The sequence below is a fragment of the Salmo salar genome, chromosome 12 (genome assembly GCF_965601325.2).
Source record: "Salmo salar chromosome 12, fSalSal1, whole genome shotgun sequence".
Classification (NCBI taxonomy): Eukaryota; Metazoa; Chordata; class Actinopteri; order Salmoniformes; family Salmonidae; genus Salmo; species Salmo salar.
Window position 1 is genome coordinate 95,634,960 of NC_138302.1, and position 19,512 is coordinate 95,654,471.

A 19,512-nucleotide genomic window follows, 5' to 3' on the forward strand; every position below is an offset into this window, starting at 1 on the left:
CTAACTTCCTTCAGTCCAAGACGAGGCAGCGCTATCATTAGTATGACTGGCTGGAGCTTCATATTACAGCTGTAAAGCACCGGGGAATATGACGTTAGACACGCACTAGACACGCACTGTCCTACTGTGGTAAACAGGGAGAGAGGAGAGGGCTGATTAAATGCAGTGGCAAACATAGCATTTGTTGTTGATATTGATCACATATTGGTTTAAAATGACAGTTTATAAATGGTCTATTGTCTGCTTCCAAACATAGTTAAATATGCATAATTATGGTAAATACATAGCCGTAATGTTGCCTACATTTCATTTTGATCTAGCCTATCACGTAATATTAGGCTCCATGTCACTATAGCAAGGATCAGTGAGTGCGCAACTACATAGGGTATAATGTAGGTTACATGTATTGTTGTAACTTTAAGGTTTTTACTCCTTCCAAACGGGCTCGTTATTGGTGGAACAGTGTATGTCCTCATTGGCTGTGTCACTGTAATCAGCAGAGGAGATGAGGACAGCGTGTTGACAGCGCTATCAACCTGTTATTCATGTCTACGCTATTCTTCTAAACCTTTATTAGCGTCCTCGTCTAATGTTCATTGTTATTTGAATTCATCCGCTTTCTAGACCGGGCTTTGTGTGTAGTTTTTGCGACGGGAAGCATGTTTTTGTGTCGTGGAGCTAGGCTGTCGGCCACGGCGTTGGGTTTAAACTCCACGACCAGGAGGACAGCGGCGCAACTTGAAACCCACAGACCAGCTGACGTTACCTGGCCGTTGCGTAACATACATACGTTCAATTGCTCCCGAGCGTTTTGTGGACATGTCCGTGGTGGTCGGGACGGTTCTGCACTTTCACCTGATGGACAGCGAGAAAAGAGGGAGAAGGACATGTTTTCCATCAAAAACTGGGACTCGGTTCGTTTCATAATCACGCATCGGGAACAATTACCTCGTGTAACCCTGTTCGCTTTTAATTTCTCCAACAAAACTATCTTCAGCCCTACATATTGTAACACTAGCTTACCGCTACATCGGACGACAGGAGGCCAAAACAGACAGAAACGACATATAGATGGACGTGAAGCTGTTTTGTTGACGTCTGGTGCGAAAGTCTGCAGGCATCGCGTCTGTCCCACATCGACTGTACCAATGAGGGGTCTGTCCTCTGTTGCTGCCGCGCCGAAAGGCCTGGAAGACCCGACCGCAGTTCTCAAAGGGGTAAATGTTCAACTTTGAATGGTATTTGTTTAACCTCCGTGTCACTGAATGTAACCATGTTTGACCAGCAATCATGCCCCACTTAGCTACACCAAACAATACGACGTGAACCCGCGCAGGGTTGTCGAGTCAACAGCTGCTGTTCTCTGCCTGTTGTTTTGATAAATCACACACTCATTACATTTCTACACGGATTGAAATACTAGTTTGTTACAAGTAATTGGCCTACTCCACATTATGAAGTCAGTCCAGTACATTGCAACTATGTTATGTAAGTAACATGACGCGCAGAGACGGCTGTCTGTTTAACGTGATGTCAGGCTACCGGGTGGATCAGAAGGGAAAGGAGGCCTAATGCTGTCCCTGTGGGCTTCTACTTTATAGCTAGCTATAGGTAGATTGGTGTACAAAAACCTATAGGCAATTATTGGATACAATTATCAGGAAACTTAAAACTACTCTGGATGATGTATAACGTGTTATTCATCTTCATTACCGCTTCTATTTCCCTTGTCCAGTGAGCGTTTCTCTGAGCGTTCAGAGCGCACACTGGAAGGTCTGGTGGAGGAGTTGGGTTGATCTCAAAACGGTGGTCAAACACCCGAGCTAACTGGCTAAAGTCAGCTAGCTACTTCCAGACACAATGAGAGAACAGCTCACTGAACATTTTACTCGCCCTAGCAGACCTGGTTAGGATGTTTCCATGTTACCCAGAGCGTTGGTGACTGTAACTGTGCTGCTGGCAACAATTGAATTACGTTTCCCCCCCCCCCCCCCCCGACGTTTACTGACACCGGCCATATTCAACGAGCGTTTGTAAATTCATCAGTTATTCTGCGCACTCAGACGAGAGAGCTCTGAAATCGGAGTAGATAGCCAGAGAGAATATACGAACGCACCCATAGGCCACCGCTTCAGTCAAGTTCTACTCATCTATTATGAGCCTGTAATAAATACATTGAGGATATGATGCACTCTAGGGAAAAATCGAGTATACTCTTGTTTTAGTAAATCATAATCATTTCCCCTTTCCGCTATAACTGGTTTGTTCTGAAAACAGCAGGAACATTGACACAAGGTCCTGAGTCATCATTAAAAGGAAAAACTGTCCGTGGACAGATGGGAATAGACATAATGTTGTGTTAATAGGACTGCTGTGAGGTCCACGGTAAAGACTTGTTCTTTAGCTGGAAGCCCCTGCAACGTAGAGGCCTAATTTTCTGGATTTCTAACACCTATAACATAGCAACATTCTGCTTGAAGTTCATGACATATGAGGGCTTAACTAATGCTAGTATGTTTGTCCTCATTCAAAGTAGCAGATGTGCTTGTGAGGGTGGCGGGCTGGGCCGGGTCAGGGTGGTGCTGTGTGTTTGTCTGCCGTCTGCATCCTCTCAAAAGCTGTTATCACACACATACACACACACACACAGTCCCTCTGTTCTTGTCGCCTCCCTGGCAATACTCCCTATACCACTCACTCACATGACCTTCCCACGGCTGCTCCCTGCCTGCTCTGCTCTGCTCTGTTCCTCTCTGGCTTGGAAAGCAGTCCGGGTCTGTCCTTCTCTCTGCCTCTTTAGCCTTTGTCTATTGTTGGAGAGGCTTGTGGTGCGTCACTGCACTGGCCTGGCCTCACCCCGTGTTGTTTGGGTCAAATAGAAAAACAACAAGAGGGAAAGGGACAGAGCCATGTGGCTATCTATTTTAGTGCTCAGTTGAAACTTGCTTAGAGGACATTTTAGCAGGGAGATTCGGATGACTGATTGTTATAAAAATATATTTCTAAAATTACAGTGAGGGTGATGCGGGCTAGTTATTTCCTGCCCTGCAGTGGCAGCCACTTCTAGATTTCTATTGGTCATAACATTACCTATCATCTATTGGAGTCCGTTGCAGTGTGACTTCTCCAGAGCCTTCTATTATAATGCTGTGTTTTTTTTACTGTAGCCTGAAGAGCAGCTCGTCCATGTACTACTTCCCATGCTTGTTTCCCTGCGTGCTGAGACATTTAGGCTACGTACAGCGCATTCAGAAAGCATTCAGACCCCTTGACTTTTTCCACAGTTTGTTACATTACAGCCTGATTCTAAAATGTATTAAAATTGTCGTCGTCCCCCAAATTTACACACACACACACCATAATGACTAAGCAAAAACTGATTTTTTTGCAAAAAATTGCAAATTTGTAAAAAGAAAAAAAGACTTACATAAGTATTCAGACCCTTTACTCAGTAATTTGTTGAAGCAGCTGTGGCAGCGATTACAGCCTCAAGTCTTCATGGGTATGATGCTACAAGCTTGGCACACCTGTATTTGGGGAGTTTCTCCCATTCAACTCTGCATATCCTCTCAAGCTCTGTCAGGTTGGATGGAGAGTGTTGCTGCCAAGCTATTTTCAGATCTCTCCAGAGTAGAGGTCGACCGATTCATCGGAATGGCCGATTAATTAGGGCCGATTTCAAATTTTCAGGACAATCAGTAATCGGCATTTCTGGACACCGATTGTGGCTGTTTTTTTGGGGTTTTTTTACCTTTATTTAACTAGGCAAGTCAGTTTAAGAACAAATTCTTATTTTCAATGACGGCCTAGGAATGGTGGGTTAACTGCCTTGTTCAGGAGCAGAACGACAGATTTTTACCTTGTCAGCTCGGGGATTCGATCTTGCAACCTTCCGGTTACTAGTCCAACGCTCTAACCACCTGCCTTACATTGCACTCCACGAGGAGCCTGCATAACAGGTAGTCAGCCTGCCACGCGAGTGCAGCAAGAAGCCAAGGTAAGTTGCTAGCTAGCATTAAAAAATATATAAAAAACAATCAATCTTAACAATCACTAGTTAACTAAACATGGTTGATAATATTACTAGTTTATCTAGCGTCTCCTGCGTTGCATATAATCGATTCGGTGCCTGTTAATTTCTGATTGAATCATAGCCTGCTTCACCAAACGGGTGATGATTTAACAAGCGCATTCGCGAAAAAAGCACTGTCGTTGCACCAATGTACCTAACCATGAACATCAATGCCTTTCTTACAATCAGTACACAAGTATATATTTTTAAACCTGCATATTTAGTTAATATTGCCTGCTAACCTGACTTTCTTTTAACTAGGGAAGTTGTGTCACTTCTCTTGTGTTCTGTGCAAGCAGTCAGGGTATATGCAGCAGTTTGGGCCGCCTGGCTCGTTGCGAACTGTGAATACCATTTATTCCTAACAAAGACTGTAATTAATTTGCCTGAATTTTACATAATTATGACATAACATTGAGGTTGTACAATGTAACAGCAATATTTAGACATAAGGATGCCACCCATTAGATAAAATACGGAACGGTTCCATATTTCACTGAAAGAATAACATTTTTGTTTTCGAAATGATAGTTTCCTGATTCTACCATATTAATGACCTAAGGCTCGTATTTCTGTGTGTTATTATGTTATAATTAAGTCTGATTTGATAGAGCAGTCTGACTGAGTGGTGGTAGGCAGCAGCAGGCTCGTAAGCATTCATTCAAACAGCACTTTCCTGCGTTTGCCAGCAGCTCTTCGCTGTGCTTCAAGCATTAAGCTGTTTATGACTTCAAGCCTATCAACTCCCGAGATTAGGCTGGTGTAACCGATGTGAAATGGCTAGCTAGTTAGTACGGTGCGCGCTAATAGCGTTTCAATCAGTGACGTCACTCACTCTGAGACCTTGAAGTAGTTGTTCCCCTTGCTCTGCAAGGGCCGCGGCTTTTGTGGAGCAATGGATAACGATGCTTCGAGGGTGGCTGTTTTAGATGTGTTCCTGGTTCAAGCCCAGGTAGGAGCGAAGAGAGGGACAGAAGCTATACTGTTACACTGGCAATACTAAAGTGCCAATAAGAACATCCAATAGTCAAAGGTATATGAAATACAAATGGTATAGAGAGAAATAGTCCTATAATTCCTATAATAACTACAACCTAAAACCTCTTACATGGGAATATTGAAGACTCGTGTTAAAAGGAACCACCAGCTTTCGTATGTTCTCATGTTCTGAGCAAGGAACTTCAACGTTAGCTTTTTCACATGGCACATACTACACTTTTACTTTCTTCTCCAACACTTTATTTTTGCATTATTTAAATCAAATTGAACATGTTTCATTATTTATTTGAGGCTAAATTGATTTCATTTATGTATTATATTAAGTTAAAATAAGTGTTCAGTCAGTATTGTTGTAATTGTCATTATTACATACCAATTAAATCGGAGGATTTTTATTTATATCGGCTTTTTTTGATCCTCCAATAATCGGCGTTGAAAAGTCATAATCGGTCGACCTCTACGCCAGAGATGTTCAAGTCCGGGCTCTGGCTGGGCCACTCAAGGACATTGAGACTTGTCCTGAAGCCACTCCTGCGATATCTTGGCTGTGTGCTTCGGGTCATTGTCCTGTTGGAAGGTGAATCTTCGCCCCAGTCTGAGGTCCTGAGCGCTCTGGAGCAGGTTTTCATCAAGGATCTCTCTGTACTTTGCTCCGTTCATCTTTGCCTCGATCCTGACTAGTCTCCCAGTCCCTGCTGCTGAAATGCATGATCCTGCCACCACCATGCTTCACCATAGGGAGGTGCCAGGTTTCCTCCAGACTTGGCATTCAGGCCAAACAATCTTGGTTTCATCAGACCAGACAATCTTGTTTCTCATGGTCTGTATTTAGGTGCCTTTTGGCAATCTCCAAGCAGATTGTCATGTGCCTTTTACTGAGGAGTGGCTTCCGTCTGGCCACTCTACCATAAAGGCCTGATTGGTGGAGTGCTGCGGAGATGGTTGTCCTTCTGGAAGGTTCTCCCTTCTCCACAGAGGAACTCTGGCGCTCTGTCAGAGTGACCATCGGGTTCTTGGTCACCTCCCTGACCCTTCTCCCCAGATTGCTCAGTTTGGCAGAGTCTTGGTGGTTCCAATTTCTTCCATTTAAGAATGATGGAGGCCACTGTGTTCTTGGGGACCTTCCTGAGCCCGGACTTGAACCTGATCAAACATCTCTGGAGAGACTTGAAAATATCTGTGCAGCGACACTCCCCATCCAACCTGACAGAGCTTGAGAAGAATGGGAGGAACTCCCCAAATATAGGTGTGCCAAGCTTGTAGCATCATACCCAAGAAGACTCAATGCTATAATTGCTGCCAAAGGTGCATCAACAAAATATTGATAAAGGGTCTGAATACTTATGTAAATATGATATTTCATTTTTTGTCTTTTTTTTATACATTTGCAAGTGTGTGTGTGTGTGTGTGTGTGTGTGTATATTTGATTAGGAAAAGAGCGAAAAATAATACATTTGACATTAAGGCTGTAACGTAACAAAATGTGGAAAAGGTGAAGGGGTCCTAATACTTTACGAATGCCCTGTACATTTGACTGATTGTACCTGCTTCTGTTTATTTTGTGCTGACTCATCGGCTGAGGCTGACACATCGTAGTCCGTTTTCAAAATGTTAACTGAGTCTTACTGTTTTATATGTGGAACCAGTGTTGCTAGTCCTTGACCAGGGCACACTTTAAAAAGAGTCCATCTCAATGTGACGTTCCCCAGTTTTTAATTAAAGGATAAATAAAAAACAATCGCTCTTTCTCTCTGACCCGACCAGGACCAGACTCCAAAGGAAGCCTCAGCCAAGGTCCCTGAGGAGCCTAAGGTACCGGAGCCCGAAGAGGACAAACCTAGCAAGGCCCAGCAGCTGAAGAAGGTGTTTAAGGAGTACGGAGCAGTTGGAGTCTCCTTCCACATATGCATCTCCCTCATGTCTCTGGGAATGTTCTACCTTGCTGTGTCCAGGTAATGTATGAAGCAAGACTTCAACATTATTTGTTACATTTAAAAACATTGCATTCGTCTCCTCCAGTCGTCACGGCTCTGTTGATCCCAAACTGTGTGAGGCCTGACATACATTTATTTTAAACTTCTATAGCACTGTAAGCACTCTGCATTGTCATTTCACATGCATTGGATATAGATGGAAGGCCTTCTACTGATGGTGTAATGACTATAGAGAGAAGCCTACTGATGGTGTAATGACTATAGAGAGAAGGCCTTCTACTGATGGTGTAATGACTATAGAGAGAAGGCCTTCTACTGATGGTGTAATGGACTATAGAGAGAAGGCCTACTGATGGTGTAATGACTATAGAGAGAAGGCCTACTGATGGTGTAATGACTATAGAGAGAAGGCCTACTGATGGTGTAATGACTATAGAGAGAAGGCCTACTGATGGTGTAATGACTATAGAGAGAAGGCCTACTGATGGTGTAATGACTATAGAGGGAAGGCCTACTGATGGTGTAATGACTATAGAGAGAAGGCTTACTACTGATGGTGTAATGACTATAGAGGAGCCACGAGGGTGACTTGGGGCCTACTGATGGTGTAATGACTATAGAGAGAAGGCCTTCTACTGATGGTGTAATGACTATAGAGAGAAGGCCTTCTACTGATGGTGTAATGGACTATAGAGAGAAGGCCTACTGATGGTGTAATGACTATAGAGAGAAGGCCTACTGATGGTGTAATGACTATAGAGAGAAGGCCTTCTACTGATGGTGTAATGACTATAGAGAGAAGGCCTACTGATGGTGTAATGACTATAGAGAGAAGGCCTACTGATGGTGTAATGACTATAGAGGGAAGGCCTACTGATGGTGTAATGACTATAGAGAGAAGGCCTTCTACTGATGGTGTAATGACTATAGAGAGAAGGCCTTCTACTGATGGTGTAATGACTATAGAGAGAAGGCCTACTGATGGTGTAATGACTATAGAGAGAAGGCCTTCTACTGATGGTGTAATGACTATAGAGAGAAGGCCTACTGATGGTGTAATGACTATAGAGAGAAGGCCTACTGATGGTGTAATGACTATAGAGAGAAGGCCTACTGATGGTGTAATGACTATAGAGAGAAGGCCTTCTACTGATGGTGTAATGACTATAGAGGAGAAGGCCTTCTACTGATGGTGTAATGACTATAGAGAGAAGGCCCTACTGATGGTGTAATGACTATAGAGAGAAGGCCTTCTACTGATGGTGTAATGACTATAGAGAGAAGGCCCTACTGATGGTGTAATGACTATAGAGAGAAGGCCTTCTACTGATGGTGTAATGACTATAGAGAGAAGGCCTTCTACTGATGGTGTAATGACTATAGAGAGAAGGCCTTCTACTGATGGTGTAATGACTATAGAGAGAAGGCCTACTGATGGTGTAATGACTATAGAGAGAAGGCCTTCTACTGATGGTGTAATGACTATAGAGAGAAGGCCTTCTACTGATGGTGTAATGACTATAGAGAGAAGGCCTTCTACTGATGGTGTAATGACTATAGAGAGAAGGCCTACTGATGGTGTAATGACTATAGAGAGAAGGCCTACTGATGGTGTAATGACTATAGAGAGAAGGCTCTACTGATGGTGTAATGACTATAGAGAGAAGGCCTTCTACTGATGGTGTAATGACTATAGAGAGAAGGCCTTCTACTGATGGTGTAATGACTATAGAGAGAAGGCCTTCTACTGATGGTGTAATGACTATAGAGAGAAGGCCTACTGATGGTGTAATGACTATAGAGAGAAGGCCTACTGATGGTGTAATGACTATAGAGAGAAGGCCTACTGATGGTGTAATGACTATAGAGAGAAGGCCTTCTACTGATGGTGTAATGACTATAGAGAGAAGGCCTTCTACTGATGGTGTAATGACTATAGAGAGAAGGCCTACTGATGGTGTAATGACTATAGAGAGAAGGCCTTCTACTGATGGTGTAATGACTATAGAGAGAAGGCCTACTGATGGTGTAATGACTATAGAGAGAAGGCCTTCTACTGATGGTGTAATGACTATAGAGAGAAGGCCTACTGATGGTGTAATGACTATAGAGAGAAGGCCTTCTACTGATGGTGTAATGACTATAGAGAGAAGGTCTTCTACTGATGGTGTAATGACTATAGAGAGAAGCCTACTGATGGTGTAATGACTATAGAGAGAAGGCCTACTGATGGTGTAATGACTATAGAGAGAAGGCCTTCTACTGATGGTGTAATGACTATAGAGAGAAGGCCTACTGATGGTGTAATGACTATAGAGAGAAGGCCTACTGATGGTGTAATGACTATAGAGAGAAGGCCTTCTACTGATGGTGTAATGACTATAGAGAGAAGGCCTTCTACTGATGGTGTAATGACTATAGAGAGAAGGCCTACTACTGATGGTGTAATGACTATAGAGAGAAGGCCTACTGATGGTGTAATGACTATAGAGAGAAGGCCTTCTACTGATGGTGTAATGACTATAGAGAGAAGGCCTACTGATGGTGTAATGACTATAGAGAGAAGGCCTTCTACTGATGGTGTAATGACTATAGAGAGAAGGCCTACTGATGGTGTAATGACTATAGAGAGAAGGCTCTTCTACTGATGGTGTAATGACTATAGAGAGAAGGCCTTGCTACTGATGGTGTAATGACTATAGAGAGAAGGCCTTCTACTGATGGTGTAATGACTATAGAGAGAAGGCCTTCTACTGATGGTGTAATGACTATAGAGAGAAGGCCTTCTACTGATGGTGTAATGACTATAGAGAGAAGGCCTTCTACTGATGGTGTAATGACTATAGAGAGAAGGCCTTCTACTGATGGTGTAATGACTATAGAGAGAAGGCCTTCTACTGATGGTGTAATGACTATAGAGAGAAGGCCTTCTACTGATGGTGTAATGACTATAGAGAGAAGGCCTTCTACTGATGGTGTAATGACTATAGAGAGAAGGCCTTCTACTGATGGTGTAATGACTATAGAGAGAAGGCCTTCTACTGATGGTGTAATGACTATAGAGAGAAGGCATTCTACTGATGGTGTAATGACTATAGAGAGAAGGCCTTCTACTGATGGTGTAATGACTATAGAGAGAAGGCCTTCTACTGATGGTGTAATGACTATAGAGAGAAGGCCTTCTACTGATGGTGTAATGACTATAGAGAGAAGGCCTACTGATGGTGTAATGACTATAGAGAGAAGGCCTTCTACTGATGGTGTAATGACTATAGAGAGAAGGCCTACTGATGGTGTAATGACTATAGAGAGAAGGCCTTCTACTGATGGTGTAATGACTATAGAGGAGAAGGCCCTTCTACTGATGGTGTAATGACTATAGAGAGAAGGGCTTCTACTGATGGTGTAATGACTATAGAGAGAAGGCCTTCTACTGATGGTGTAATGACTATAGAGAGAAGGCATTCTACTGATGGTGTAATGACTATAGAGAGAAGGCCTTCTACTGATGGTGTAATGACTATAGAGAGAAGGCCTACTGATGGTGTAATGACTATAGAGAGAAGGCCTACTGATGGTGTAATGACTATAGAGAGAAGGCCTTCTACTGATGGTGTAATGACTATAGAGAGAAGGCCTTCTACTGATGGTGTAATGACTATAGAGAGAAGGCCTTCTACTGATGGTGTAATGACTATAGAGAGAAGGCCTACTGATGGTGTAATGACTATAGAGAGAAGGCCTTCTACTGATGGTGTAATGACTATAGAGAGAAGGCCTACTGATGGTGTAATGACTATAGAGAGAAGGCCTTCTACTGATGGTGTAATGACTATAGAGAGAAGGCCTTCTACTGATGGTGTAATGACTATAGAGAGAAGGCCCTTCTACTGATGGTGTAATGACTATAGAGAGAAGGCCTTCTACTGATGGTGTAATGACTATAGAGAGAAGGCCTTCTACTGATGGTGTAATGACTATAGAGAGAAGGCCTTCTACTGATGGTGTAATGACTATAGAGAGAATGCCTACTGATGGTGTAATGACTATAGAGAGAAGGCCTACTGATGGTGTAATGACTATAGAGAGAAGGCCTACTGATGGTGTAATGACTATAGAGAGAAGGCCTTCTACTGATGGTGTAATGACTATAGAGAGAAGGCCTTCTACTGATGGTGTAATGACTATAGAGAGAAGGCCTTCTACTGATGGTGTAATGACTATAGAGAGAAGGCCTACTGATGGTGTAATGACTATAGAGAGAAGGCCTTCTACTGATGGTGTAATGACTATAGAGAGAAGGCCTTCTACTGATGGTGTAATGACTATAGAGAGAAGGCCTTCTACTGATGGTGTAATGACTATAGAGAGAAGGCCTTCTACTGATGGTGTAATGACTATAGAGGGAAGGCCTTCTACTGATGGTGTAATGACTATAGAGAGAAGGCCTTCTACTGATGGTGTAATGACTATAGAGAGAAGGCCTTCTACTGATGGTGTAATGACTATAGAGAGAAGGCCTACTGATGGTGTAATGACTATAGAGAGAAGGCCTACTGATGGTGTAATGACTATAGAGAGAAGGCCTTCTACTGATGGTGTAATGACTATAGAGAGAAGGCCTACTGATGGTGTAATGACTATAGAGAGAAGGCCTACTGATGGTGTAATGACTATAGAGAGAAGGCCTTCTACTGATGGTGTAATGACTATAGAGAGAAGGTCTTCTACTGATGGTGTAATGACTATAGAGAGAAGGTCTTCTACTGATGGTGTAATGACTATAGAGAGAAGGCCTACTGATGGTGTAATGACTATAGAGAGAAGGCCTACTGATGGTGTAATGACTATAGAGAGAAGGCCTACTGATGGTGTAATGACTATAGAGAGAAGGCCTACTGATGGTGTAATGACTATAGAGAGAAGGCCTACTGATGGTGTAATGACTATAGAGAGAAGGCCTTCTACTGATGGTGTAATGACTATAGAGAGAAGGCCTTCTACTGATGGTGTAATGACTATAGAGAGAAGGCCTTCTACTGATGGTGTAATGACTATAGAGAGAAGGCCTACTGATGGTGTAATGACTATAGAGAGAAGGCCTTCTACTGATGGTGTAATGACTATAGAGAGAAGGCCTTCTACTGATGGTGTAATGACTATAGAGAGAAGGCCTTCTACTGATGGTGTAATGACTATAGAGAGAAGGCCTACTGATGGTGTAATGACTATAGAGGGAAGGCCTTCTACTGATGGTGTAATGACTATAGAGAGAAGGCCTACTGATGGTGTAATGACTATAGAGGGAAGGCCTTCTACTGATGGTGTAATGACTATAGAGAGAATGCCTACTGATGGTGTAATGACTATAGAGAGAAGGCCTTCTACTGATGGTGTAATGACTATAGAGAGAAGGCCTACTGATGGTGTAATGACTATAGAGAGAAGGCCTTCTACTGATGGTGTAATGACTATAGAGGAAGGCCTTCTACTGATGGTGTAATGACTATAGAGAGAAGGCCTACTGATGGTGTAATGACTATAGAGAGAAGGCCTACTGATGGTGTAATGACTATAGAGAGAAGGCCTACTGATGGTGTAATGACTATAGAGAGAAGGCCTACTGATGGTGTAATGACTATAGAGAGAAGGCCTTCTACTGATGGTGTAATGACTATAGAGAGAAGGCCTACTGATGGTGTAATGACTATAGAGAGAAGGCCTACTGATGGTGTAATGACTATAGAGAGAAGGCCTACTGATGGTGTAATGACTATAGAGAGAAGGCCTACTGATGGTGTAATGACTATAGAGAGAAGGCCTTCTACAGATGGTGTAATGACTATAGAGAGAAGGCCTTCTACTGATGGTGTAATGGACTATAGAGAGAAGGCCTACTGATGGTGTAATGACTATAGAGAGAAGGCCTACTGATGGTGTAATGACTATAGAGAGAAGGCCTACTGATGGTCTAATGACTATAGAGAGAAGCCTACTGATGGTGTAATGTAAGAAAATCCGTTGTTAGTTAGACTGTCTGTAGCCGTGGACCCATGGCCCGGTTATGTGGGCCCGGTTATGTGGGCCCGGTTATGTGGGCCCGGTTATGTGACTCCTGTCTCTGACTGCCTGCTGGCTCTCTACTGGCTCTGTGCCGGCTGTGACCAGTCGTCTGCATGCCAGGGGGATTGAGCCTAGATTATCACCCTGCTCACAGATTTCCCCTGATGGCAGTAATATGGCCCTTGGACTCAACACCTTCCTGGCCAGCATGGCGCTCCAGTTCCCTGTCAACCCAGATAATCACTGTGGGGAGAGACGTGATGCATTCAGAAATGGCACCCTATAGTGCTGTGTTAGTACATTGCAGTGCACTATGTAGGGAATAGGAAGCCATTTCAGATGTCGCCATGTTAAATGAAAATGTATAGTGGCCTATGCATGTTTTTCTTTAATGAAAGTGAACTTTTTGTATAGCACTCTTCAATACAAGTAACAAAGTGCCTCACATCATAAAATAATGATGAAAATGAAATGATCCCTGTTATACTTCTCTCCAATAACGTGTGTGTTTCCTCCCACAGTGGGATTGACATGGCTGCCATCCTGTACAAGATAGGTTTTAGTGAATCTCTGCTTCAGTCCAAGTTGGCGGCGGGGACCAGTACGTTTGTCTTGGCGTACGCCGTCCACAAGCTCTTCGCTCCTCTCCGTATCAGCATCACTCTGGTGTCGGTACCTCTCCTCGTTCGGTACCTCAGAAAGACTGGCCTCTTCAAGACCCCCACCTCCCCCACACCCTGATTGGCAGAAACCACCACCTCACCCACACCCTGATTGGCAGACACCACCACTGCACCCACACCCTGATTGGCAGAAACCACCACCTCACCCACACCCTGATTGGCAGACACCACCACCTCACCCACAGCCTGATTGGCAGACACCACCACCTCACCCACAGCCTGATTGGCAGACACCACCACCTCACCCACAGCCTGATTGGCAGACACCACCACTTCACCCACAGCTTGATTGGCAGACACCACCACTTCACCCACAGCCTGATCGGCAGACACCACCACCTACCCCACAGCCTGATTGGCAGACACCACCACCTACCCCACAGCCTGATTGGCAGACACCACCACTTCACCCACAGCCTGATTGGCAGACACCACCACCTCACCCACAGCCTGATTGGCAGACACCACCACTGCACCCACAGCCTGATTGGCAGAGACCACCACCTCACCCACAGCCTGATTGGCAGACACCACCACTTCACCCACAGCCTGATTGGCAGAGACCACCACCTCCCCCACAGCCTGATTGGCAGAGACCACCACCTCCCCCACAGCCTGATTGGCAGAGACCACCACCTCACCCACAGCCTGATTGGCAGAGACCACCACTGCACCCACAGCCTGATTGGCAGAGACCACCACCTCTAACTTCCATAACCTTACAAATATTACCTCTTTTTTTCAGATATCGCTTTTGGAGGATTTCTAGAATCAGGAAGGATTAAGCTTTGAGGAGTTCCTCTAAGTTGGAATTCTTCAACTGGGATTTCTGCAGGAGAACAAACAGGGACTTTTTGTGATGTTTTTTTTGAAACTCCTTGATAACCCACGAGGCTCACTTTCAACCCACCTGTAAATATGCATATACATTTTCCTTTTATATCTGAAAGTTCAGTAGTTAGAGCTTACGATGTCTGTTTGAAGACTCTGCGATTTCCGTTTGTTTGTTTACCTTCTGCTTAACAAGTCATGGTACGTGGTGATTCTGTTGACCCGTTAGTTCTCGAAGAAATACGTCTTTCTGTGAATTATTGGAACAAAATATGAAAGAATGAAGTATGAATCCATTGTTCCAGGTTTATCGGTGATTTATAGTGACAGAAAGTTGGAGTTTAAATTCATCTGTTCTTGACCTACACTAAGTGGACAAAACATTAGGAACACTTTCCATGACAGACTGACCAGGTGAATCCAGGTGAAAGCTATGATCCCTTATTGATGTCACTTGTTAAATCCACTTCAATCAGTGTAGATGAAGGGGAGGAGACGGGTTAAATAAGCATTTTTATATATTTTTTGAGACAATTGAGACATGTATGTGTGCCATTCAGAGGGTGAATGGGCAAGACAAAATATTTAAGTGTCTTTGAACAGGGTATGGTAGTAGGTACCAGGCGCACCGATTTGTGTCAAGACCTGCAACGCTGCTGGGTTTTTCACACTCAACAGTTTCCAGTGTATCAAGAATGGTCCACCACCCAAAGGACATCCAGTCAACATGACACAACTGTGGGAAACATTGGAGTCAACATGGGCCAGCATCCCTGTGGAACGCTTTCAACACCTTGTAGAGTCCATGCCCTGACGAATTGAGGCTGTTCTGAGGGGGGGGGGTGCGCGCAACTCAATATTAGGAAGATGTTCTTAATGTTTTGTACACTGTTTATGCATTCTAAAAAAAGACAAACAAGGGCGATCTGTCCCAGATATATTGATTTACAATCATATTAAACCAGTTGGCACTGGACAAAGACATCAGGAGACTCTAAACCCTCATTTAACAGAAGTATAGAATGTTCTAAACGTTTGAAAGAATGTTCTTTAGGAATAGGAGTGTGCTGGTTGATGGAGGTCGGTCTGTCAGTCCGTCAGCATCTCTTTGTGCTGTGAAGGTTCTTCACAGGGGGATGATGATCTACTAGCTGAGTAGCCATGTTCTCCTCTCTTCCTAGTGCCTGGTGAATGAATCAGCAGAAATATTCAGGTGTCCTGATAAATCTCTCCCATGTCATTTTGCCTGAAACCAAAACGATGCTCTTTTTTTACCGTGGTTTTACATCACAGGTGGTAGAAAAGGAGCGTAAGTTTGGATTCCAGGTGACCTTTTTAATAATTAGTCAAGCAATCATCATTTGTGTCCAATGCAAGGACTTTTATAGCCTGATTCCTGCTCTGTTAGTGCTGCGACTCCTACGGTCATTGTTGTTTGGTATGAGAATACCATAGGAGTAGGCAAGACAGTACAAACAGATCTGGGACCAGGCTAAGTTCTCTATGATAAGCTCTGTATGAAGTAAGGATGTTACAATATCCATCCATATCATATTCATAACTATGGTAATTGTGTAAAATATATCTTTTTTGAATTGATTGGAGTTGTATTTAATTATTAAAAGGGACTGCTATCCTTCCTCTGTCTGTGTACTTGTTGTTTTTTTAGCACAGTGCATGTTTCACCATAAAACATTTACACTGAGTATACAAAACATTCAGGACACCTGCAACGCTGCTGGATTTTTCACACTCAACAGTTTACTGTGTGTATCAAGAATGGTCCACCACCCAAAGGACATCCAGGTAACTTGATACAACTGTGGGAAGCATTGGAGTCAACACAGGCCAGCATCCCTGTGGGACGCTTTCAACACCTCGTAGAGTCCATGTCCTGAAGGCAAAAGGGAGGGGTGCAACTCAGTATTAGGAAGGGGAGGGGGGTGAGCGTACTTGTGAGTACTCAATGGTCTTTGTTAGTACTCGATAGCCCTTGTTAGTTCTCGATAGTAATCATGAGTACTTAACTACATTTGACTTCTGTCAAAAGTAACTTGATTATGCAATCTTTAGTGCAAATGTAGACAAAATAAAAAGTCCTAGCTAGCTAAGACAAAGTCAAACAGTTCCTTTAAAAATTGTAATTCATTTTCTGAAATGTTAATGTTTTGTATACTCAGTGTACATGAGAACTATTACCTTGTCAAGTGTACACTGTACAGCCATGATTTTAATCAACATTCTGTTTGGTTACACCCACCCACTCATGCAGCGTGTAATACCACCAGCAGCCACACGGTGGAGCTCCTGTACTACGACTGCATCTGTTTTCATCTTTTATGGCTACAATGATGATACTATTTAGAGGTAAAAGAAGAGCTTCACTGTCTCTGCAACGATATTGCTTAAAACCTCATTCACTTTACAAAGACAGAACTGCATTGGGTGTAAACCTTGTATAACCGATGCACATTTTGACAGAACCCTAAAACATTTTGATTTAGCCCATGTTCTACCAGGTCAAATCTACAATAGCTACTCTTTCTATTGCTGCCCATGAAGATGTTAATAGTTCCAGGGAAACGTACAACCCTGTCTCACTCTGTATCCCTAATAACCACTGTCTGTTGTACAGGCCTGTCTTACTCTGTATCCCTAATAACCACTGTCTGTTGTACAGGCCTGTCTCACTCTGTATCCCTAATAAGAACTGTCTGTTGTACAGGCCTGTCTTACTCTGTATCCCTAATAACCACTGTCTGTTGTACAGGCCTGTCTTACTCTTTATCCCTAATAACCACTGTCTGTTGTACAGGCCTGTCTCACTCTGTATCCCTAATAAGAACTGTCTGTTGTACAGGCCTGTCTTACTCTGTATCCCTAATAACCACTGTCTGTTGTACAGGCCTGTCTTACTCTGTATCCCTAATAACCACTGTCTGTTGTACAGGCCTGTCTTACTCTGTATCCCTAATAACCACAAGCTACACCTGGGGTTTTCTTTTTTCTGTCAGACAGTTAAATAATGTATAGTGTATTCAGAGATGTATAATAATTAAAAAGCTCTGTCCAGTTACCGTTGTGAAATGTCAAGTGCCTTCCACTATCTTCTATACCTGTAAATGTACAGGTATATGTTTCCAGCAGCTTCAACACACAAGAGCACACGGGCAGGCAGGTACCGACACCCACACACACTCCAGGCTCGTTATCCGGGCTGAGGAGGACTCTTAGCTGCCATCGCCTCTCCATCCCCTGGATGTCCCCCATGGCTAGGAACTAATTGGTGACAGCTAGGCAGGAAGGAAGGCAGCGCTCCTAGCCACACTGGCAGGCTGCTCTAGCTAGCCTTTCACTCTTACCCCCCTCCCTCTCCTCTCTCTCTCGCCCTCTCTCCCTGTCTCCCTCTCCTTTCTCTCACCCTCTCTCCCTGTGTCTCCCTCCCTCTCTCTCTCTTCTCTCCCTCTCTCCCTGTGTCTCTCTCCCTCTCCTCTCTCTCCCTGTGTCTCTCTCCCTCTCCTCTCTCTCACCCTGTGTCTCTCTCCCTCCTCTTTCTCACCCTCTCTTCCTGTGTCTCTATCTCACACACTCTCTCCCTGGGTCTCTCCTCTCTCTCACCCTCTCTCCCTGGGTCTCTCCATCTCCTCTCTCTCCCTGTCTCCCTCCCTCTCTCTCACCCTCTCTCCCTGTCTCCCTCCCTCTCTCTCACCCTCTCTCCCTGTGTCTCCCTCCCTCTCTCTCACCCTCTCTCCCTGTGTCTCTCCTCTCTCTCAGCCTCTCTCCCTGTCTCTCCTCTCTCTCACCCTCTCTCCCTGTGACTCCCTCCCTCTCCTCTCTCTCGCCCTCTCTCCATGTGACACCCTCCCTCCTCTCTCTCACCCTCTCTCCCTGTGACTCCCTCCCTCTCCTCTCTCTCGCCCTCTCTCCCTGTCTCTCTCTCTTCTTTCCCTCTGAGGAGCAGGTCAACTCCTTGGCTACTATAGTAATCACTCCTAGCTGAGTCCCAGATGAGACCAGTTGTGACGAGTGAAGGACAAACACTTTGGGCATGTTGTTGACATAGTATGAATGCTGTCACTCACAGCATCCTCTACCTGTCTTACTGAGACCCAGGCTTCATCCCAAATAGCGCCCTGATCAAAAGTAGTTCACTATGTAGAGAATAGGATGCAATTTGGGATGAAGCCCCAGTGTGTCCGACACTGGTAGAGTCTAAATAGAAAGTTAACAATTCAACAAGTCTCTACTTGCAACAGGAGTAGAGCAGGGACCATAATGCACCAAATGAGAGGCCTGCAGTTTCTCTCTCTCTCTCTCTGTCTCCCTCTCTCTCACTCTCTCCCTCTCTCTCTCTCTCTCTCTCTCTCTCTCTCTCCCTCTCTCTCTCTCCCTCTGTCTCCCTCTCTCTCTCCCTCTCTCTCTCTTTCTCTCTCTCTCTCTGTCTCCCTCTCTCTCTCCCTCTCTCTCCCTCTCTCTCTCCCTCTCTCTCTCTCTCTCTCCCTCTCTCTCTCCCTCTCTCTCTCCCTCTGTCTCTCTCTCTTTCTCTCTCTCTCTCTCTCTCTCGCTCTCGCTCTCTCCCTCCCTCTCTCTCCCTCTCAATTCATTTTCAATTAAATTAAATTCAAGGGGCTTTATTGGCATGGGAAACATGTTAACATTGCCAAAGCAAGTGAAGTAGATAAACCAAAGTGAAATAAACAATAAGTCTGAACAGTAAACATTACACTCACAGAAGTTCCAAAAGAAAATACATTTCAAATGTCATATTATGTCTATATACAGTGTTGTAACGATGTGCAAATAGTTAAAGTACAAAAGGGAAAATAAATAAGCATAAATATGGGTTGTATTAACAATGGTGTTTGTTCTTCACTGGTTGCCCTTTTCTTGCGGCAACAGGTCACAAATCTTACTGCTGTGATGCACACTG

At 44.0% G+C, this 19,512-nt stretch overlaps 1 protein-coding gene across 1 annotated transcript; it reads left to right on the top strand.

Annotated features, from left to right (window-relative positions):
• Window positions 1-491: 491 nt before the first annotated feature.
• On the top strand, window positions 492-13,819 carry fam210b (family with sequence similarity 210 member B). The gene is made up of 3 exons (XM_014133974.3): window positions 492-1,217; window positions 6,836-7,023; window positions 13,590-13,819. Exons 1-3 carry the CDS (start codon window positions 660-662, stop codon window positions 13,807-13,809), a joined length of 966 nt encoding a protein of 321 aa, XP_013989449.1. The 5' UTR covers window positions 492-659; the 3' UTR covers window positions 13,810-13,819.
• The last annotated feature ends 5,693 nt before the right edge of the window (window positions 13,820-19,512 follow it).

Coding starts and splice junctions, on each gene's coding strand:
- fam210b (XM_014133974.3), top strand. CDS start 660: ATGTTTTTGTGTCGTGGAGCTAGGCTGTCGGCCACGGCGTTGGGTTTA. Junction 1,218..6,835: donor CGACCGCAGTTCTCAAAGGG/GTAAATGTTCAA, acceptor TGACCCGACCAG/GACCAGACTCCAAAGGAAGC. Junction 7,024..13,589: donor TTCTACCTTGCTGTGTCCAG/GTAATGTATGAA, acceptor TTCCTCCCACAG/TGGGATTGACATGGCTGCCA.